General features: G+C 41.6%; 2 protein-coding genes across 3 annotated transcripts; both read left to right on the top strand.

Annotated features, from left to right (window-relative positions):
- Positions 1-638: 638 nt before the first annotated feature.
- Positions 639-7,105, top strand: YIPF1 (Yip1 domain family member 1). Of its 2 annotated transcripts, none has more exons than XM_014870605.2 (10): positions 639-739; positions 852-925; positions 1,579-1,742; positions 2,378-2,458; positions 2,565-2,652; positions 2,777-2,893; positions 3,897-4,063; positions 4,522-4,704; positions 5,565-5,677; positions 6,614-7,105. In XM_014870605.2, exons 2-9 carry the CDS (start codon positions 895-897, stop codon positions 5,655-5,657), a joined length of 924 nt encoding a protein of 307 aa, XP_014726091.1. In that variant the 5' UTR covers positions 639-739; positions 852-894; the 3' UTR covers positions 5,658-5,677; positions 6,614-7,105. The 2 variants fall into 2 exon arrangements, with proteins under 2 accessions (XP_014726091.1, XP_014726092.1); XM_014870606.2 differs by having other exon boundaries at positions 652-739; positions 1,609-1,742.
- Positions 7,106-7,304: 199 nt separating this feature from the next.
- NDC1 (NDC1 transmembrane nucleoporin) lies at positions 7,305-21,512 on the top strand. The gene is made up of 18 exons (XM_014870678.2): positions 7,305-7,426; positions 7,733-7,853; positions 8,749-8,850; positions 9,027-9,201; positions 9,656-9,794; positions 11,209-11,317; positions 12,158-12,209; positions 12,619-12,751; positions 13,719-13,811; positions 15,039-15,120; positions 15,952-16,107; positions 17,126-17,380; positions 17,511-17,629; positions 17,865-17,915; positions 18,323-18,386; positions 19,233-19,333; positions 20,254-20,414; positions 21,259-21,512. Exons 1-18 carry the CDS (start codon positions 7,385-7,387, stop codon positions 21,320-21,322), a joined length of 2,019 nt encoding a protein of 672 aa, XP_014726164.1. The 5' UTR covers positions 7,305-7,384; the 3' UTR covers positions 21,323-21,512.
- Positions 21,513-22,685: the final 1,173 nt, after the last annotated feature.

Raw genomic sequence — 22,685 nt, forward strand, 5'->3', positions numbered from 1 at the left:
CAGCGGGATGGAGCAGCTCTGCTGTGAGGAAGGCCTGGGAGAATTGGGATTATTCAGCCTGGAGAAGAGAAGGCGCTGTGGTGACCTGACTGTGGCCTTCCAGCACCTGAAGGGAGACAAGACGAATGGAGAGAGGCTATTGACAGAGGCCTGCAGTGACAGGACAAGGGGGAATGGCTTCAAACCAACAGACGGCAGGTTGAGAGTAGGTATGATGAAGAAATTCTCTCCTGGCTCAGGTTTCCCAGAGAAGCGATGGCTGCCCCATCCCTGGAAGTGTCCGAGCCCAGGTTGGGCACGGCTTGGAGCATCCCGGAACAGTGAGAGGTGTCCCTGCCCACGGCAGGGAGTTGAAATATGATGAACTTTAATGTCCCTTCCAACCCAAACCGTTCTGTGCTTCTCTGACAAAACTCTCAGTTACCAAAACATGCACTGTACGTTTATAACAGTTTATCTACAGTTCGTGCATATTCGTGCGCAGACGGTCACAGACAGCAGCCGCCACCACACTTGACCAAACGCGCTCGAGTTGCCGCAGGCCCTTTAAGGGGGCGGGCGGGCGCGCACGCGGAAGCGCCGCACGGGCTCTGATTGGTCGGTGCCAGGCGCGTCGCCGGCGGGGCTGTTGCGCCCCGAGGGGCGGGGGGCAGAGGGGCCCGGCGGCGCCGCTGATTGGCTGAGGCCGCGCGGCGGCCGCGGCGCCTTTAAGGGAGCGGAGCGGCGGGTGCGGGCCGAGGTGCGGGGCACGGGCGGGCCGCGGGGTTCGGGGGGCGCGGCCGCGGCCACGGCAGCGCTGGCACAGGGCGGGGCACCGGACCCGCCCCAGCGCTGCCCCTGTCCTCTTGCAGGAGGGTTGAGCCCAGGGGAGCTGATCCTCATCCAGGCGGATGAATGGCGACGGCGGACGACCTCAAATTCCAAGGTAAAGGCGATGTCGCAGGTGCGGGCGCGGAGCTGGGCCCAGCTGTGGGGGCCGTCAGGCGCTGGAGGCTTTGGGAGCGTTTCTGAGCGTTCGCGGAATAAAAACGTCCAAGGAGTTTTGCTTGTGGAGTCGGGATGGGGTCAGGTATCATGAATTTTCTGAGGTGAAATTGTACTCCTGGCAAGCTTAAAAATGTAACCGTTGTTGACTGAAATCGTGGACTGAAGTCTTCGTGGTAAAAAGTGACAGCTGGAAAGCGGCAGAGCGCTCTGTAAGCTGCAAAAGGCCCCGGTTTCAGACTTCCTTAGTTCTTCTTTAAAAATTTCATGTCAATTTTTGGAGAATATTAAAAGTACCCATTTCTCCTGCGGGAGAGACCTGCGGGGCTGTTGGCAGGGCAGGAAGGCAGGCTCCGGTGATGCCACTGTAACATCCTGCAGGCAGATTGGCAGGAAAAGCAGACTCACACTTTATTGACTGACTAAATGTTCAGCTTGATCCGTGTCAGTCTGGGCTTTAGGAAACAGACCGTACCTAACATGCCTAAGCTAGTGGTTATCCTGTCTCAGGGTCTTCATGTGTTTATCTGAGCCATGAGAATAAAAACTTAAGCATCTTGATCATCGCCTGTCTTGTAATGTACTTATTTGCAGAATTTGACGATGCAGCTAATTTGCTTGCAGCAAATCCTGATGCCACCACCATAAGCATCGATGAGCCAGTCGAAATCCCCAAGAATCAGCACAGCCGCCTGCAGGAGCCAGGCAGGGAAGAGGATGATGAGTTACTGGGCACTGATGACTCCGATAAAACAGAGGTAATGCTCTCAGCCCTGCTGGTGGAGGCCTGTGAGAAACATGGAGAGGGGCTTCTTACAAGAGCATGTAGAGAACAGGACAAGGGGGAATGGATTCAAACTTAGAGAGAAGAGGTTTAGATTGGATATTAGGAAGAAATTCTTTCCTGTGAGGGTGGTGAGGCCCTGACACAGGTTGCCCAGAGGCTGCCCCATCCCTGGAAGTGTTCAAGGCCAGGCTGGATGGGGTTTGGAGCAACCTGGGATAGTGGAAGGTGTCCCTGCCCGTAGCAGGGGTTGGAATGAGATGATCTTTAAGGTCCCTTCAGTCACAGGCCACTCTATGGTTCTGACAGCAAAGGGAACTTGTCATGGTGATGAGGGTGTGTGTTCCAGATGATGTGGCAGCAGGTAGTAACAGGCTGTTCTTTAGAACTTCAGGCCATGATTCTGCCTACAGGGAGATAACAGACTGGCTGCCAACAGCTATTGGAGGGGGAAAGGGAAACCATTACATAATCCATAGGAAGCACTACCCTGAGTTAAGTTTGTTTTCAGTTTGGGTACCAAAATCATGTGACTACTGTGTAAATGAGCTAGTAATGCATAAATTGTGTGCTTGTAACACTTTCCATGTTGTCTTTCCCACCATCCAGCTGCTTGCAGGACAGAAGAAAAGTGCCCCTTTCTGGACTTTTGAGTACTACCAGACCTTCTTCGATGTGGACACATACCAGGTTAATACTCTGTTCCAGAGGAGAACTGTTGCCTGAATTATGCCTTATCCATTGAGGTTTTTATCCTTCTTGCATTGTCAGTCAGACAAATCCTTATGTTTCATAGGTCCTGGACAGAATCAAAGGGTCAGTTTTCCCAGTCCCTGGGAAGAACTTTGTAAGGCTGTATATCCGCAGCAATCCTGACCTTTATGGTAGGTATGAGGTGGGAGAAGTTATTTTCTGTGCTAAATATTTTGAGTCTGTATTTCATTTTACTTGCTGGCCTGAGAAAGCAAGAGAGCAGAGGAGGTGCTATTGATTTTATCTCCTTTTAAGGTCCATTTTGGATATGTGCTACACTCGTGTTCACCATTGCTGTTAGTGGCAATCTCTCAAATTTCTTCATCCATCTGGGCAAACCAACCTACCACTACGTGCCTGAGTTCAGAAAAGGTTTGTAAGTAGTAATTTGTGATTTTTTTGGTTTGTTTTTTTGGGGTTTTTTGTCTTTTTTTCAATGTGCAAATGAAGTAATATAAAACCAGGTCATGGCTTTGATTTACCACAGTCTTTTGATTGATTGCTGTCTTTAAATTTTTAGACACGTGAAACAAACCCTTAAAATGGGCTGTGACTGGCAGAATCCTGTTTCTTCAGAGCATGAACTAGTTTCAGGGTTTTTGAAGAGCAAGAAGGAATAATTAGTTATTTTCTAGCCTTAGTGAATGTTTCCTTGTACAGAGAGTGAAAGCCCAACACTGGCCTCCGTGGTGTTTTGGTGGGAGCCTTCCTGGATCTGTGGACTCCCAGGAACCTGCAGGCCTCAAGCAGAAAATCCCAGATCAGATTGTCACTCATATCACCTACCAAGGGCTGGAACTTGTTACCTTGTGGCAAATTAAAAAATAAGCTAAAATAAGCTATACTGATTTGTTCCTCAAAGAACTAGAGTGAGGAGCCAGTTTGTCTGGATCTGTCTTTGTATTATGAGGGAGGCTGCTGTCCCTGCAGAGGAACACAGCTTCTCTTTGTTTCCAAAATCCTTAGTGTACTGCGAAGAATGTTGCCACTTGGGAGTGCAGTCACTTGAATTATTTCAGATTTGACACTACTAGCTATTACTAGCTGAATTTCTGTTTTTAACTTTTTCCTGCCTCTGTGGCTTTTCCTTTCCAACTGAAACCAACAGCATTTTGTACACGGGTGTAATAATAATATTGAAATTTCCTAGAGATTTCTTTCAGAAGTCTTTACTTTTAAACGAACTTTAAGTTCTGGCAGAGTACTGGGTGTAAACTAGATAGAAATGCAAAATTCTCAGTTTATTAATAATTCAAACTTCATCTTTTGGAAGTACCTTCACATATAGCTTTCTAGTTTTCATGCTGAATGCTTCTACACCTTTGATTGTGGCAGAATTCAAAGTTGAACGCTAAACCTTTTGTTGTGTTTCCAGTGTCCATAGCAGCTACAACGATTTATGCATATGCTTGGCTTGTTCCCCTTGCTCTCTGGGGATTCCTGATGTGGAGGAACAGTAAAGTCATGAACATTGTCTCCTACTCATTCCTGGAGATAGTGTGTGTGTATGGCTACTCCCTCTTCATTTACATTCCCACAGCGGTACGTACGGCTAAAGAGTGCCCCTCTCACATGTCCTGCTTGAGAAGATTTGCTGTTGCTTATAATATTGTTGATATTTGTCGAAATTTTGGACACTGGCAGAATCTTCTGCTCTTTTTCTTGAAGCTTGTCTAGTGTAAAGGTGTCTTGTGCATGCTGGAAAAGCCCAGGACACATCATTTCCCCAGAGGCAGCAAAACCAAGCAAGGTGCTGCTGGTGAGCCTGGCAGGCAGCCCAAGGCAGCCTCGGGATCAGGATGTTTGTGTCCCCAAGGAACAGATATCTGTGCAGGACTGATGGTTCCAAGGACAAATTTCCCTGGCAGGGGACAGGCCTTGGAGGGAGTGGCATAACTTGGGATTCACTCTTGCGTCCGGGAGTAAAGCTGATCACTGCTCTTACTCTTTCCTCCAGCAACAGGGAGGTGCCAGACAAAGCCTTTTCCTGCCTTTTGCAGGTGTTGTGGATCATCCCACAGAAGGTGGTGCGCTGGGTGCTGGTGGTGTTCTCGCTGTGCCTCTCGGGCTCTGTGCTGGTGATGACGTTCTGGCCCGCCGTCCGTGATGACAACCGCAGGATCGCGGTGGCCACCGTGGCCACTATCCTGCTGCTGCACGCCCTGCTGGCTGTCGGCTGTTTGGTGGGACATTGCCATTCCTTTTCCCGAATTTCCTAGGACAGGTGGCAGGTTATGGGACAGGGAAGGAAGGATTGGCTGGTGTCACTGGGAAACCTCCAATGTAAAAATTCTGGTTGTTTTAAGCGTAGCAAAAATTGATGCCAGCGTGATCCTGACAGTGCTGGTAATAAATTCAATAATCAATCATGGAGTCATAGAATATCTCCAAGTTGGAGAGGACCCATCAGGATCATCGAGTCCAGCTTCCACAGAACAATCTTGAATTTACCTGGAATTCTTCCTAGTATCAGCAAAGCATTTTATAGTGTCCAGTTGCACTTTATTCCAATGAGTTCCATGCTTAGTTCTTTAGAAGGATTAAATGTTCAATATAAAGCACGTGGTTATGAGTCTTAGCAGGTTTATGTTTTCATACACAGTAAATATTAGAAAACAGAAGACCCTGAGGCCATTGAAGTTATTATTATATTAAATTATTTGTTTCCTTATTGCAGTGGGTAGAAGGCTGTCAGCCAGGCCTCAGTTTCCACAGCTTCCAGAGTAGACAGATCTGGTTCCTCACAGCTCAGTGTGCAGGGAGGCAACAGCAAAACACAACTCTCCCTGGATCTGAAATCCAACCCTTTCCAGTAAAGGTCTTTTTCAAAGGTCTTGGCTCCTAACAGTTAAATTTTAAAGTACAGCTCAGAGCACCATTTTAATTGACCATTTCTAAGCCATTTCTAAAACCAGAAAAAGATTCAAATTTGCCATTTCAGTGCTGTGTTTGTACCTATGTTTGATGGGTGTGGAAAGAAAGAGCTGGGATGAGGCAGCACTGTATGTTTCTCTCTAAATAGTTTTTTCCTCTGATAATGCAGGCATACTTTTTTGATGCCCCTGAGCTGGATATTCCTGCACCTATTATCCCTGTTCACAACAGTACTAACAAAGCAGTGTTGGAGCAACAGTAATAACAGAGTCACTAAATAAGGTAAGAACCCAATCTAAACTTTTTTTTTCCTGCAGTCATTACAGGCATCTTGAAACTTTTCCCCATCACTGTGGTTGAATGGAAAGGGGTTTAACAGACTAATTTTGCTAAATTAGGTCTATATATAAATAACATTTATTAACTTTGTTTCAGTTGTAAGTTTTAAGAACAGATATAAATACTGAAAAGAGTCTGAGGAACAAAGATCTGTTACCTTTCTCTTCTTTGAGGTTTGCTCAGTCCCAGAGGCCATTCCTTTACAAAAACCCAAAAACATTTATTTGAATTTGTTCTGTACAAGTGAAACTTAAGCAATTAAACTGCTACACTCCAGTTTTTCTTTCCTTTTAATGTAAAAAGCAGATTTTTTTTTCCCTTGATGTTTGAGACCGTGTTTCAGAGCAGCAGCCCTGTGTGGGGACATCTGTGTAGGCTCTGGACAGGGCTGACTCAGAGCCTGAGCCATCCATCCCTCTGGACTACATTCCCTCTGTGGGATAGCTTGAGCATTTGCTTCCTGGCATCTGGGACTGCTGCCAGCAGCAGATGACATTTGAATTCTGTTGGATAATTCTGTGGACGTGGTCCAGGAGCAGGCTAATAGACATTTAAAGGCTGGGCCACTCTAAGTACACCAGCCACAAGTGTGTGAAAAATCAGAGTATTTACTGAATAGAAGCTACATTAGATTTAAAATAAATAATATTAAAATATAGTCAAATGTGCCTAGTGAAAGGCACATAAAATGTTACACAATCCAATCATACAAGTTAATTTCAGTGGCTTTTCCTCCTGCAAAATCAGTTTTTCATTCCAGATGCCTAATAAGAATCACTATGACAGTAATGGATTTTAGTATTGTGACTTAAATATGTGCCTTACTGTGTCCTCTGGTGAGGAGCTAAAATATTCACTGGAGTTATTTGTCTCTTTCAGATGACAGCACCAGTTTATCCATCGATACAGTAGTTTTATTTTAGATTATTTTTTCGCTGAAGACCTTGGAAACTTCAAGGACAAGGGATGTGTTTTGCAGCAGGATGGACAGTGATGTCCCATGGACATCTCCGTGCTTACGGGACACTGGCTGCTTCCAGGAGGAGAGTGAACCGTTGATCCCAGTCTCGAACAGAAAGGGGTTGTTTTTGTTCGGTTGGGATTTTTTTAATGTTTTGTTTCATTTTTTAGGAGGATTTGTTTTATTTTTTCTTTAATTCAGTCTATGCTCGCCACTGTTTTACCTCTGAATAAAGCGTTCTGAAGGCGGTGTGATATCCGTATTTAGTGCACAAAGCATCTTCACGCTCTAAAGCTATGGGGGGAGGGTTTGGGCCAAGGCATGGTGTTGTGACAGGACTGAACCCCCGTGAGGTGGGCCCGTGCCGCCAGTGAGGCTTTCAAAGTGTAAATAAACGCTCGTAATGTGCACTAATGTGACAATTTCTTTCCTCGCCGCTCCGGGCCGCATTCTGTCCCCTTAGACAAGGAGGAGACCCCCAGACCCTCTAGGCCGCCATGGTCGCGCGGAGCACGCCGGGACTTGTAGTTTCCAGTGCAAGTGACGTCACACGCGCACTCCCGGGGGCGGTGAGCGCGGGAGTGCGCGCCCTCCCATTGGCTGCCGCCTAGGCGCGCGCCGGAAGTGTCGGGGGGGCGGCACGTGGGGCCGTTGGGCGGCGGCTTTGAACGGGCGGCCGGGCCTCGGCTATGGAGGCGGCGGCGGGCGGGCAGCGGGCGCTGCTCCGGCAGGTTGGTCCTCGGGCTGCGCTCCCCACACACTGCGCTCCCTCAGGCGCTGGGCTGGCGGGTGGCGGCGCATTCCCCCCGGTTCTATCACGCTGTCTCCCCGCAGGTGCCGGGCTGGCGGATGGTGTCGGCCCCCTCACTCTTGTCTCCCCTCAGGTTCTGAGGTGGTGAGCCCTGGTCCCTTCACCCTGTGCACTGCTCAGGCGCTGGGCTGGCGGGTCCCGGTTCCCCCTGCCCGGTCCCCTCCCATCGTCACCGTGCAGGCGCTGGGTTGGCGGGTTCCGGTCGCCTCACGCTGTGTCCCCGCAGGTTCTGGGCTGGCGAGTGGCCGCCGCCGTGACCTGGTCCGTGCTGCTGCTGCCCATCTGCACCGCGGCCTTCATCGTCCTCAGCGGCCTCGACCCGTTCCACCCGGTGCGCTGGATCTCCAGTAGGTGCCCAGCCGCGTTTTCCTGTTTTTGCTCTCACGTGTTTGTGTTTCTGGGGTTTTTTTTCTACACTCTGTTGTTCTGGGCTCAGTCCCAGATAACGGGAACTGACGGTGGCATCGTGTTATCCTTCTATTTCGGATAGTCTTTGAAATGTTTCTGTGTTACAACCACAGCAGCTGCTACCCTAGGTAGGAGTAAGTGTTGCAGGTTCATGAGAGTATGTCCCTCACAGAAGAAAAAAACAAAACAAAAACAGGTTAAATGCTTTAGTTATCTGTTTTGAGTCCTTGGACACACTTCCCCTTCCACCCTGTGCAGTTGCTGTTTCCATAAACAGCTTCAGTTTTCTCTATGGTGCACTGAGTCCCAAGAGAAATAACTGAAGCAGCCCGTCTGCGTGGTGAGAATAACTTCCCCTGAGTGCCTGTACTGAAAACTGAGAGGTGTTCAGCTGGAAGCTGTGATCATTGAGCTGCTCCCGGCAGAGAGAATTTACTTTCTTCCTCCCTTGAAAATAGAAAAGCCCAAAAGAACCACTCTGTAAGAAATTTCTTGTCTTTTTAGTGCGGCTGGATGGCTGCAGCTTTTCTTAAATGAAGGGATGTGTGATATTTGAGCCACAGTTAATTTTTTTTAAGCAAGCTTCTGAGTGTTCACTTATAAGAAAAGCGGTTATGAAGGTGTAAAATAATTTCTATGAAGTTTAAAGACACTTTTGTGCAGAAATCTTGTGTAGCTAGGCAGACCTCATGGGGGATCAGAAAGTCCATTGACCATTACTCCTCTTTAAGCACTCAGTGGATTATTGTCCATTGCTTAAGTGCTCTTTGTTACTTCATGTGTTACTGCTGTGTTATTGCAATTTTCTGAACAATCATATTTTTATTCTTTTAGATTCTTTCAATGATTTGTATACTTCTTATGTCATCTTCTGTATCTTCCTGATGTCTGTGGTGATAACAGTAATAAGCATCTTCAACGTTGAATTTTATGCAGGTGGGTTGTGTAAAGTGTTAATACCTAAATTAAATAGGACAATCACTTATAATTTAGTGACTGATCCTGACTGAAAAGTTCTTTAGTGACAATGGTGGTTTTTTTTCTCTCTCTCTCTTTTTTTAATGGAAGATTTTATTAAGAAGTGAATCTTATTTTTCTGCTTTTATTTACAGTTGTGCCATCAATACCATGCTCTCGATTAGCACTGATAGGAAAAATTATTCACCCTCAGCAAGTCATCCATTCCTTTGTTCATGCTATCATGGGAATGCTGGTTGCTTGGTGTGCTACAGTCATGACAAAAGGGAGGTTCCAGTTTCTTGCTGTGTCCTGCACACCTTCAGAAAGGTAATTGTGTGTGTCAAAGATAAACAAAGAACTTTTATTGTAAAATGTATTTACTGATTGTTTCTTTCAAAAAGAATCCTAAGAATTCTCAAATGCCAGCAATTACATGTTGATTTTTCTTTATTAAAGGACAAAAAATACCCCCCTTTGTTAGTGTTACAATGCACAGAGAAATAACTGGACCAGAAAAACTACATTGCCAGTATTCTTAATGGAAAGTTGATGACAAGTTGGTTGTCACTTGTACTAAGTCTTTGTCTTGTGCTTAATGACATATGTTTCATGCATAAATTACAAAAACAGGTGGTGGGATTCCTTCTTTAGCAAAAACTTACTGAGGTTATATCAGATGTACTGATCAGGGAAATAAAATCAAACTTCTGATCTGACTTTCCTAAGGCTTGAACAGCTTTTTGTTTTGTACTCAGAATTGATTCTAAGTTTTCTGTTTTAGCCTAGAAGATCCTGTTCCTCAGATGTGCCTAAACGAGTATCACCTCTTCTTTCTACTTTCTGGAGCTTTCTTGGGATACAGTTACAGCCTTTTCTATCTTATTAACAACATGAATTATTTGCCATTTCCAATCATACAGGTAAGAATTTTAAGCATCTTTGTAGAAAGACATGTATAAGTGAAAGACTGATCAGAAAAGCCTGGATAATTTATGAGTATGGCAGCAGGAGCTGCCTGTGTGCAGCTGCTGTCACTGACAGATGAAGTGCACACCCAGCTTTAAATGCTGGCAGTGTTCAGCCCACTCCTTCCTGCTCAGCTCCTTTTAAATGAACACAGAGATTGGGATGCTGTGACTCAACATTCAGACTTACACCCCTCTGATCCATGTTAAAAGCTGGCTGAGGTGACAGGTGAACTAACAAAAAAGACAATGTGCACAAACTGGGTATCAATTTCAGGAACTGACAACCAGGATTCCCTAAAAGCTGAAAATCTTGACAGTTTAAAAAAAAATAGTTCAGTTCAAGTCTAAGTAGCACATTAAATCTTGCTTAGAGCTCAACATCTAAAGCCTTTTTGTGTGTGTAGCACTATGGAAACTGAAATTCCATTAATTCCTCTGGAGGAGTCCTGCAGAAATCTGTACCAGTGTGAAACATCTTAAAAATACTTCTGTTGCTGCAGCCCCACAGCAGCTATTCACTTTGCCTGATTCCCAGACTGGCACAGTCCAGCCAATTTGGCAAGAGATGTCTTTAACCAAGGTTGGTTGTATTAGTGAAAAACATGTGCTGCATTATGCTGATCATTCAGTTCATCAGTAAATCAAGCAGCATTTCGGCAATGCTGTACTTAGAATATTTTTTAAAAATCAATTTTAATATTGTTAATTCTCCTTTTTTATTGTTTGTTGAGGTTGCTTGCTTGTTTGTTTGTTTTTCCCTTTTTTCTTTTTTTTTCCCTAATGCAACCTAGTAAAATAAAAAATTAAATCATTTTGGCTGCATTTGCATAGTTTCATTTTCATGGTTTCATTTGTCAGCTGGGTTGCTTCAGTCATTTGGAAATACAAAGTTATTTTATTTGGAGGAAAGCATCAGTGTTACATTGGTTTTGCTGCTTGGAGGATTACTGACTCTGGAACTCAGGGTTGTCTAAATTTTCCCTGTATTTTAATTGAACATTTAGACTGTAAATGAAATCTAGTAGATTAAATATGCCCTTTTTGTTTGGCTTTTTTTTTCTTTTCTTTATTTTGCATTAGACAGGGTTATTCTAGTTTGTTCCTTTGTGTATTGAGTTAATCTACCCCATTCTTTGTTTTCACTGCTACAAGCAGGAAGCAGGATAAGAACTAGAAATAATTATAAAATGTCAGGAAAAATTGAGACCATAATTAATAAATGCAACACCTTAAATTAAGTTTTTAACTGATCTAGACTTCAGGCTTTCAATTACCTTGTCCTTTTTTGTTGTATTATTTTTATTAACTGTTTCATTGATTTATTCTGAATGTGGAATACTAAACTATTTATTTTGTTTGGTTTTAGCAATACAAATATTTACGTTTCAGAAGATCTTTGCCTCTCCTGATAAAACACAGTTGTGTGGAATCACTATATTTTGTTAGAAACTTCTGTGTCACATATTACTTTTTTGGTAAGGGTTCCTGAAATTCTCTATTTTTTTATTTGTAATTCCTGTATTTGAAAACTTTGATCAGTCAGGCTTTGGACTATTCCTCCCATTGCCTGGTAGTGGAAATGTGGTGTCCCAGAGCTGAACCTGACACAGCAGTGGGCAGGACTTCACTGTGTGTAATGTTGCTGCATCATCCCATTTTTATAGGCAAAGATCAGCACTTTGGCTCTACTCTCAGGTGCCCTGTATATTATTTGGAGGGAGCTTGGGAAACAAAGGCAGGATGGCTCCCTCCCATATTAAATTGGAGTTTGCTCTGTGGTAAAAAAAAAATCTGTGCTGATGAAGATGATTGCACAGGGCTTTCTAAAAATCAGGAATTCTTTGTTAAGGTTGTAATTATCCTCCTAAATGATGTCAAAATATGCAAGAATTATTATCCCTTTATTTACATCAGAGGATAAATTAGAAGTACGGTGGTTCTATATCAGATTCCATTAAGTCTTTAAAAGCACTTTGGTGCTGCCTGAGCTGTAGTGAAAATTAATATTAAATTACTATTAACCCTCTTTTGTTAGTGAGGAAACACAACTCAGTGCTGAGAAGCAGCAGTAAAAGAGAAGGTCTACATCTCTCAGTGTATAGCTGCTAGGCTTAAGGCTTTGTTCATTCTGTTTTTTCTATTCCGTAAAACAAAGTAACCCCAAAGGCAAATTGTTTCCTTGTCTGTGTGAGTTACAAGACCAGTCTCTTGTCTCTGCAGGAATTCTATTTTTGTCTTATTTTTTTGACCTATTTTTTTGGTGTGTGTGTTTTGTAGTGTTGTATTTGTTTCAGAGTTTCTTTTTGACTCCCTAGGTTATATCCCAAAGGTATGGATATGCACTACGATGGATCTTCATATAGACAGGTAAGTAGGACATTGTGCTGGAAACTTGGAATATTGTTGAGAGGTTCCTTTGCTGAGGAAGAGCAGCTTGGCAGCAGGGCTCAGTTCTTTGCCTCCCCACACAGAATGTGGGAAGCTCTGGCCATTTCTGAAATGCATCCTAAAGGAACCAGCATCTCCTTGTGTAAACACTCCAGATTGCATCTATGAGTTTTATCTGATTTTCTGTAGTGTTTTTACTGGGGGGGGAGAACATCCTTATTTTTTTATGACTGCTTTTTGTTTTAAAATAGAGAAGCTGGAGTCTTAATACCTTAATTGACTAAAACTGTAGTCATTACTTATTTCATATTTATTTTCCTTAATTTCATTAACTTTTCTTAGTAAGAATACTAAAATACTTATATCCTCTTGGTTATTTTATCTGCAGTAAATTACATCCTCTTGACACTCTGAGTGGCTTACTGGATCTCTCCTTGTTTTACCATACCTGGCTGAGTGGTGTGTTTCTTCTGATGACCTGGTACATTGCTTGGCTGCTCTTCAAAATCTATGCCACAGAGGTGAGTGCTTGTGACAGTGCTCAAGTTACATCATCAGTGTGGCACAAATAATTCTTTCATTTCAAAAGCAGTTCTACTAGGAAATGACTCATAGTGAGTTCTTGAATTTTCACAGCATGCAGTACAGATAATAACTGATAACTGAATAGTCAAGAGAGGCCTGGCATTAACTGACTTTCCCTTTCTTCTCATAGCAAGACCTGTGCTTCTTACAAAATTAGTTTTGTTACTGCCACCTCCTCCTCTTACTCCTCTGCTTCTGTTTCCAGATATTTCCTTAGAGAGGAAAAAATTGTTCATTGAACTTGATTTTTTTAAATTAAAACACTGAGACTCACGGTAAAAGGAAAAAAGTGAGGTTTAAATCCTGGGTCATTGTATTGGTGCAAAGGCTCATGGAATGAAATGGCAAATACAGTGCTGTTGGGGTGTTTAATTAGCTTTAATTAGAAAGGTGTAGTTGTTGTGACTATGTGGAAAAAAGATCAACAATGAGTCAAGCATGAGAACAGCTCTGAGATGTGAGCAACTTGTCTCAAAGGATAATAACAAGCACCAGTGAACACCTTGTCAACATCTCTAATTACTGTATTGCTAATAAAACTGTGGAAGACAAAAGAAACCATCCATCTGTGAAAGTATAAAATGGATTTATCCCTTTTAGCTGATGAAAAAAGATTTGTTTATCCACATGGTGTTGTCTTTTTTAATGAGCTAAAAAATTTCCAAAGTTGCTTTTAAATATTTGCATAGTGTTAACTGAAAAGGCAGGGAAGAAATTGTAACATTAGCCCACATGAGCACATTTATTTGAAGATAATGGTATCTGGATTTTCTAAGATTTTTAAATGAAAGGAGTAAACTCTTTTTGTTTCTATGTTAGAAATTCCAGACCAGTTTACTGGTCTTTCATAAGATTTTCTTGTACTTTCCTCTATATGACACAACTTTTGATGTTTGTATTTAGAGTCATCATTTTCCCATTCAACCAACGTTTGCTCAGGAGACAGACCAGTGCCTGCCTAAAATCTTGAACAGCAATCCTCCTCTCCTTATAAAGGTAATTGAACTCCTACCTCTTCCCAGACAGGTGTGTGTTTTCAGAGCATCCAGTCACATCTTCCAGGTACCAGTTCCGTTCACTGCTGAGGTGTTAGTTCCTTCAAAAGCTGCCTCAGAGCACTCACAGGCTGCTGCATTTAATGATGAAAATTTGTTTAGTAGTGACATCTGGTGGTGCTCACCACACTGTTATTGTTAGCTGAAGATTCATTTAGTTAGAGCTAAGATCTGTGTGCAACACAAGTGTCATAGTGTGTACTGATGCAAAAGCAGCAGCTTAGTGGCATTCAGGTTTTTGTAACTCAACTTTGAGTCTTGTCACATAAGCAGGTGTTTTCTCAAACCTTTATACTCTCAACATCTTGTCCCTGCAACATATATTTGAGCTCTTAACATGTGTGTTCTCTCTTGAAATTAAAAATATATCCATACTTATGTTGGAAGTTTGGTTTCCTTTTTATAAAAGGCAATAGTAAAAAGCTGCTTAAAACCTGTGAGTAAAGAAGAGGAATTTGGATCTATGGTAATCATTAATAGGACTTACTAATTATAACACTTAGAAATTGCAGACCTCATTTAAAAGGTATTATGTAAATAAAGATAAGAATATTCTTTTGTACATGCAAAATCTACCTTTACTGATTTTACAGATTTCTGATAAGGCTAGAGATACAACAGGCTGCAATACCTTATTAAGCTTTGCTGCATTATCTCAGGATAGGTGGGGAAGAGTTGAGCAGAAACAGTTAAAGGAATAGGAAATATAATATATCATCTTAGATGTCATTAAAATGTCCAGTTATAATAGGGTTTTGAATATTGTGAGAAATCTGGTTATTTTTAGATTGGCACATGAATTGTTTAATCAATGAAAAAAGAGTGGTAAGTTGGTCCCATAAGGCACTGACCCTAAAGCTGTACTTGAGCTCTGGTTTGCAAAAATAGTTCTTTTCTTACATTTTTTGGTGTCTTAATATCTTTGTGCTTGAGCTATTAGAATAAAACAAGTGTTAGATCTTCTTGAACTCCTGAGAACTGACATATCAGAAATGCAGCCCCATCCAGAGTGGTTTTAGGGATTTGCCTCCATTCTCTTTCTGTTACACGACTGGTTTTAGCCAGTGTGAACTCTTTCTTTGGTATTGATTTTGTATGGATCACTACATATTATTTAAGCAAGTACATTGGATTTTGCACGCACTAAAACATTTTCCTTTCTTTGTAGTTTTTAGCTCTACAAGACTTGATGTTACTTTCCCAGTATTCTCCTGTTCGACGACAGGAGGTCTTTAGCCTTAGTCAGCCAGGTAATTATCAAAATTATTTTGTGTTGATTCCTTTCTTAAAATAATTTGTCAAATGTTCTTAGAAATTATGTAATGTTGTAAGGATGGTGCATAAGCCAGGAGCCCTTTCTCTGTGGTTCCTTTTCCAAAAGGATGCTTAATTATCTTCATTTATATTGTGCTAAACTCAACCAGTTGTGGTGTCTGTTGGATTTAAATGACAGCCACAAGGAAACACAGATTTAGAATTTTCAAAGCAGGACCCACTTTACATCACCAGTCAGGTAGTCCAGACTGGATAACCTAACAGATGTGTATGGAAGGTGAATGTTGAGGTGTGAGTGAGGGGAAATCAGGCACAAATACTGAGTCACCACTGCAGCTCTGAGAGCAAACACTGGCTGTAACTTCAGTTAGTGCACAGTCCTTTTGCTGTGTTCAGATATGGCAGAGGAGAACAATTTAAACTGCTTAGAAGCCTTAGGAACTCTTTGTAGCACCTTATCAGGAATTCTAGTGTTTGTACTGCCTCAAAACTGTGTTGGCATCGCCACTGATATTTGTTCATTTTAGCTGGTCATTGATTTCAGATCTGATGGGCTGAACTGCCTGTGTTGCCTGATTGCTTAGTAGCTTTCACTGAAGTCTTTTTAGAGTTATCTATTGAATCTGTCCATGTTTTCATCTTCTTCTCAGTCCAAACAAGCTGTCACAGTGGAAATGCCCTGTGGCATTTTAGAAGCTGAGTGGCATTGAGACAGTGAAGCTCCTGCTGAGAGCACAGGGGCACTGTCAGAACAGATGCAGGGAGAATTAGCTGGGTTAAACCCTGCCCTTTGTGTGCACTGCCAGGTGGGCACCCACACAACTGGACTGCAATATCCCGGGAGTGTTTGAGTCTCCTGAGTGACCTGACTCAGAGGCTGATTGCACAGCAGGAAGCAGCAGCAGCAAATGGGAGAGCAAAGCCACCAGTGGGAGAGCTGAAAGTACCTCCACAGACTCCAGGTATGTGAGGAAATGCTCATGAAGGTTTGTAAAGCATGAAGGTAGTATAGATATCTTAGTCTCAATTAAATTGTATGAGGAAAATGAGGGATTTCTGCAAATAAATACAAGCAAAAAAGATCCTCCCCCAATTAATCTTAGGTATTTGTGTTGAAATAATCTCAAAATAGCTAGAAAACTTGCAATTATCATGTTTACTCAGTTTGTTTACTTGCATGATATTACGTTCAATACAATATTTCTTCCATACTTGCATGAATAAAAAAAGTCTGATTATCACAGTTTCAGTAAGTGGTTCAACACAGCACAGGGAGAATTTAAGTCTTGCCAAGAGATGCTCTGTAATTTGCATAACGGCTCTTATGATTAGTTTAAGATGGTAAAATTAGGTTCTGTTTATGTTTGTGTGATTCACTAATATCACTGTAGAGTGAGGAAAGCCCAGTCTGACTCCTGAGCTGTGAGCAGCCTTCAGGCATTTCGAGTGCTTTATATGCCAGACTTGGGCATCATTCCTGGCAGCACAGCTGTGTTAGCACAAGGCTGCCAGGTAATGGAATCCCTTAGCAGGCAGTGCCCTGGCAACAGCAGGCACTGTTGGTATGTCACAGGTAAATTTCTTCTAGTGCTGCAGATCCTTGGATTTGGAGACAGACATGCCTTTTCTTATATGCCAATAAGAACAACTTTTCATTCTTCTATGGACAGCCTTTTTTCTAGTTCTTAATGCTAAGAGCCCACTTTATGTACATATATAGCAGGGTGTTGTAATGTTGGCTAGCAAGAGTAAAATAAATAAATCCACAAGGATCCTTCTCATCCCTTGCTGTTTTTAAGCTGATGAAATTTGAAAACCCTCCATGCTTATGTTGATGTGTACTTCGTTGCAAGACCAGAGTGCTAACCATGTCCTTTCATAAAAGCTCTGATACAGAAGTTTTTGAAACAGCAATCAAATAACAAACCCATCTATGTCATTGTGCCAGCCTGTTGTCTTCATGCAGTTCTTTATCACTAGGAACTGTTGGGATAGAAGACATGTCGTTCCAGTCACAGAGGTCCAACATCGTTCTCAGAGCCTCCATGTCTCCACTTGTTAAGCCATCCCTGATGCCTGTGAAGACGTCTCCTGGCTCTGATGTTGGTTCACCTTTCAGCTCTCCTGCTTTAAGTTACAAGATGGGAGTTGTGGATGTGAAGTCTCCTTGGCAAGGACCAGTCCAAAGTCCCCATCTCATGAGAAGGGGACCAAAGCTGTGGACGTCGGTTTCAGGTAGAGATTCTTCCACAGCCTTGAGCCTCACAGCCATAAGTGTAGTGGCCTGGTCAATGGAGAGCTGCATTGTGAGGATTGAAGTGACAGCAATCAGTTTTTCTGAAGATAGTGTATTATTTTCTTGCAGATCAGCAAATGAATGGTTCCCACCATGAATCCTTCCCATCGCTCTCTGCTGCAAGAGCTGGCAGCGAGGCAGTGCAGCCAAGATATATTTACACATGGCTTCAGAACAAGCAAGAACAGGTGGAGTAAAATTGCAGTGCATGGAGGGGGGGTGCAGCTTAGGTGATACCTGTCTGGAAGAATTTTCCACTTTATGGAATGAATCCTTCCTTCTCCACTTAGCTTATATAACACAAATCCTTCCCTTCACTCCCAATGCCTTTATGCCATGTGAAGGTGGTAGGGTTGAGAAGGGCCAACTGTGCATGCCTTAAATAAATGCAGATTATATGTTTAATGTTTTGTTTCTTTTCAGATAAAAAACTTCTTGTCCAAACGGGCACTGATAATGTATTTCTTCAGCAAGGTAAGGGTGGTCCTGTGTTTGAGACACAGCTTTAAAACCTGTATTTTCATGTAGGCTTTCCATAAGTACAACTTCTTGCTGTGAGTTTACAGCAGGATTGTCCCATACCTGCAGAAAATAACAATGCTTTTTAAAACTCATCTTACTAGAAACTGCATTTTGCTTAAAGCATTCTTAGCCCTTGAAAACTAGCTAGTGTATATCCTTTTCTTCCTCCTTTTTTTCCCCCTCCTCAATTTCAGTTGTAGCATTGTTGGCAGCTCCTGTCCAAAAAAGAATTTTACTTCTTTAGATCAGATTTTTCTGGCTATTTCCCAAGATCCGTTGGCCTTGCAGGTCTGTTCTGAAATCTGCAAGTTAGGTGCTATGATTTATCAAGTGCACTCACAACACTGGTTTCTTCTCAGCACCCAGAAGCCTCCATCCAGGCTGTCTTCTCTGATGCCCAAATGCACATCTGGGCTTTGGAAGGTAAGTGGTTTCCAGGTGACCCATTCTGTTGGTTCACGGAAAAGTCCCTGGGCTCTGTGCTTTATAAATGTAACAATAAAAGTCTTTGAAATGCTTTTGACAAAAACAAAACTGCATTTCAGACACCAACATGACTAAAATCTAAATCACTTGTTAGTTTTGAGATCCCGTGTGAGATCTCTTACTTTATGCTCTGTACAGATTCCTAAACTTGATTACTGGTGCTTCTCTCTCATGTGAAGCCATGTATCACTTTTACATTTTTTTTCTAGTGACAGATTTATGATACTTTTTTACAACAGCTTGTCTAACTAAAGGCTCTGGGTCTTTCTCTGTTTATCAGAGAGCTGAGGGAGGCACTCATGTAGTAACTTAGCAAATAAACAAAAAGATGGTTTGCAGAGAATTAGAAGAACAATGACAGTATGAAGTTACATTTTGGATTTTTCTTGTCTCTTTCAAAGTCAAGTCATGAGTAGATACTGGTATTGATAAAATCTTCTATTACATTTGACTGTGCAAAGTTGATCAGTTTCCTTGGTGATGTGTTTTATGGGTCGGTGTGCCATGCTGTGTCATATTGAAGGTGATGGCTTGGGATGTATAGAGTCTGGAGATGGGAATCACACATAATTTTTATATAATCGGTCTTGCTTTACCAATCTCAAGCTATTATATATTTGTGAAAACAGTGAGTGGTTTGGTCCTTGAGCCAGAGCTGAGGTGATTTGCAGCAGCAAGTCCTGAGGAATTCCAGCACACTGGTGGACTCTTCAGGCAACACCATGATCTTTGTTATTGAATTCTCACCTTTTGAAGCATTAATTACAACAATTTTTTTTAAAGGTCTGTCTCACTTGGTAGCAGCCTCCTTTACTGAAGACCAGTTTGGTGTTGTCCAAACCACACTGCCAGCTATCCTGAACACATTATTGACTCTTCAGGAGGTAAAACTTAAACTTGCCTTGCAGCAATGAAAAGTTAGGAGAGGAGGAGTCTTGTTCATTTCACATCATAACCTTGCTGACTAGTCATAACATTAAAGTTGCTGCCACTAAAACAGCTCTTCTGCAGTTAATCTAACCAAAACAGCTGATTGCCACTATGTACACTATGAAACAGCTGAATAAAAACCCTGTTGGTTTTTTTAAATACGGAAGGAGAAAATATGGAATGTTTAATTTTAAAGAAATGCTACTGTGTGCTCAGTTGAAGAGTTTATTTCAGGGATGCAGCAATTCTAATACAGTATCTTTTGCAGAGTTAGAACTTAATCTTTATTTGGTTGCACACAATTCCTGGTGCAACACGGAGTGCTTGGAGGCATTGCAAATCTCAGGAGATAAAATCTGTGTCTCTGCTAATACTAAGACACTACTCTCAAATTACTGATGTTTGTGTAATGTGTGTTCTAAAAAAAAATCCAGATTTATTTCCAGGGCTGTCCGTGTCCTATTAACATAACTATTCTACACTGCCCTAATGGAGATTCTTGGAAAGAATTTAGAGGTTATTAAAGTTCTTCAGTGTAAGTCATCTATTCCAAGAACAAGCACCAGGGGGGGAAAAAAAAGCCAATACCCTTGTTTGTGAAAGAAACAAGTCATAATACAGGACAGAATTGAGTTTCTCATGCAGCATGGGATGTGCTTAGCTTAGGACTCAGTAACAGAGAATCTTATTTCACAGAACTTGGTTCTGTGTTGCTGTTGATGGCTGGGAAATGCTCAGTAACCAAAACATTTTTGTGTGTCTTGGCGGAATTTCTGAACTTACAGTTCATTTTTGCTCCATTTGACACAAACGTGTCACTAGTTACATAATGAAATAATTGAAGAGATGACAAGTATCTCCTTTTCTCAATCAGGTCGTAGACAGATATTTCAAACTGCCACACGTTTCTAGCAAACCTCCACGGATTTCAGGGAGTCTGGTGGACACATCCTACAAAACACTACGATTTGCACTTAGGGCATCTCTGAAAACAGCCCTGTACCGGATAACTACTGTCTTTGGAGAGCACTTGAAGTAAGAACTTCCTCATGATTGCTTGCTTGTTAAATTTAGCTTAATTATTGTTATTGTAGGACCTGTGAAAAGGGAAGTTTAGGGAAAAAATCCCTTCTGGTCATTATTATAACGTGGTATTTTAGTATTTTTTGATTTGTAGAACCTTAAAAAGTTGCTGTGTAGATATATGGTCCCCCTTAGAAATTTATTATGCATAGATTTCTGGGCAATTTTTCTTAGTGACTTTCCATGAACTCTTTAGAAGCAGTTCATGAATACCACTTGTTTAATAAATCTGAGCTGCTGAAAAGAAAATAAATTAACTAGAGACAATTGTTCTGCAGAGAGGGAATCCTATGAAGGGTCCAAATAATGAAATTCTGTTGCTTCCTGCTTGTCCAACAGCTCTTCCTCAGCCAATATCCCAGCGGGCAAACTTCCATACTTGGCCTTAGAATATGTGGGACTAAAACTTCCTGTAGCATCTGCCCACCTCTCCCTCTGGGGATGAAATGTCCCTCAGTTTAGAAGTGCTCAGTATACAGGAGGGATCATTTTAGGAGAGATCATCTTAGGATTTAGGAGATCATCTTACCTAAATCATCCTTGCAAGTTAATCAGTTGCTGTTCAGAGGTGAGGAAATGGGCAAGGTTTCCTGGTATAGGTATTTTTTTAGAAGCTGTTGAGGATAAGAATTGACAGTTTCAAGGGTTAATAGGCTTCTTTGTCTTGGAACATAGATGGTTTTTCATAAAATTTAGCTTCAGAGTAATTGATTACAATGTACACTCAGTTTTGGCATAAGACTTCAATTTTGTGGCATATTACTTCTAATGTAAAATGTTCTGCATTTATTTCTAGTGCTGTACAAGTGTCTACAGAACATAAGAAAAGACTTCAGCAATTCCTGGACTACAAAGAATGAATTTTGATGCAGCTACGGTTGGATTTTTCAAGACTCTTGCTAAGAAGAAAAGTGGGACTAATGAGGCTTTTTACCTTGGCTTTTCGGAAAAGTATATGGAAGTATAAGTTGCAGAACAAAACTTTTAGAACTGTAGAAGAGTTCTTACGGGTTTGGATCATCTTTTGTATAATAAAACTTGTAAAATTCATCTTGCCTTCTTTTAATATCACAAATGAGAAAGTGCCAATTCTACTCTCTAGGTAAGACTATGACATTTAAGAATGCCAGAGTTATTTTGGCACTCAGATCTTTCATTATTTTTCACACTGTGTTCTTTTCCTACTCCCTTCTGTTAAGGGGCTGAGGACAGATTCACATAGATGCTTAGTGCTTAAGTGCTTCATAAATTTAGTTGATAACACTTTTAGATCAAGAGTGTAGTTTAAGTGTAGGAAACAGATGTGCCCAGGAATAAAACATGCTGCTCCTCTGTAAGCTGGAAATACTCCTTCAGAGCAAAATGAGTGTGCAGAAAGGCATTATTAGCACACAAATACTGCCTGGAAAGTGAGCAGCTCAGATTTTATCTTTAAGGTGACTTAGCAAAGCAAGTTTTGATCTATACAGAAACATACAGGAAACAGTACTGCATTTAGTAAATCTCCCAAGTAATGATACTGGGAATTAAAGTTTAGACCAACAGCTTTCTGTTCGAGAGGTAGGAAGGATGTTTGCAGCACATCCAAATTTTTCAAAATTATATACATTATTGGTAGATTCTGGTGAAAAAAATAAAAACTTTTTAAAAGCTTTTTATCTGAAAACCTATCTAAATAATTTGATAATTAACTACTCAATTTTTAAACAGACTCCAGTTACTGTTATAGCTATACTGGAAGATGTGTGGAGTATGAAGATGAGAACAGTAAGCTAAATGGTCTTATAAATTAATTTGGTTTAATAAGGAGAAACAAAACTATTACTTTCCTTCAGTGCTGTTAACCTTATGGTTTCTGTTGTGTTGTTTTTTTTTTTTTTTTTTTTAACAGAGAAGCCAAGATTTGAGGATGGCCACGGTGTTAGTTATGTTGGTCTGATGTGGCTGTGTAGTAATAGGGTGTCTGTAGGGTTTGGGTAAAAGAAACTCCTGAATCTCCAGTGAGACCTGCATATTGCTTTCTTCAGTACAGAGAGGTAAATTTTTTTGGAATGCAGACACTGCAGATGTTAGATTTGGTAGTGGAAGTGAGAATCACTGGGGTTTTTGCATTGAGATGGCCCATAGCAAACACAATTGATAGATAGCCTTTCACAATGTTTAAAGGTTAAGCTAAAGCTTCTCCACATTTGACTTCTACAAAGGTAGAAGTCTCTTGCCTGC

This window comes from Sturnus vulgaris, chromosome 9, assembly GCF_052056855.1.
Source record: "Sturnus vulgaris isolate bStuVul1 chromosome 9, bStuVul1.hap1, whole genome shotgun sequence".
Lineage (NCBI taxonomy): Eukaryota > Metazoa > Chordata > Aves > Passeriformes > Sturnidae > Sturnus > Sturnus vulgaris.

What these genes read in the sequence shown, in the direction of transcription:
- NDC1 (XM_014870678.2), top strand. Translation starts at nt 7,385, where the DNA reads ATGGAGGCGGCGGCGGGCGGGCAGCGGGCGCTGCTCCGGCAG. An exon ending in TGCCATTTCCAATCATACAG is followed by an intron (nt 9,795 to 11,208) that starts GTAAGAATTTTA and finishes GTTTGGTTTTAG; the next exon opens with CAATACAAATATTTACGTTT. An exon ending in GTCTTTGGAGAGCACTTGAA is followed by an intron (nt 20,415 to 21,258) that starts GTAAGAACTTCC and finishes ATTTATTTCTAG; the next exon opens with TGCTGTACAAGTGTCTACAG.
- YIPF1 (XM_014870605.2), top strand. Translation starts at nt 895, where the DNA reads ATGGCGACGGCGGACGACCTCAAATTCCAAG. An exon ending in ATGACTCCGATAAAACAGAG is followed by an intron (nt 1,743 to 2,377) that starts GTAATGCTCTCA and finishes CCCACCATCCAG; the next exon opens with CTGCTTGCAGGACAGAAGAA. An exon ending in CAGCAATCCTGACCTTTATG is followed by an intron (nt 2,653 to 2,776) that starts GTAGGTATGAGG and finishes TCTCCTTTTAAG; the next exon opens with GTCCATTTTGGATATGTGCT.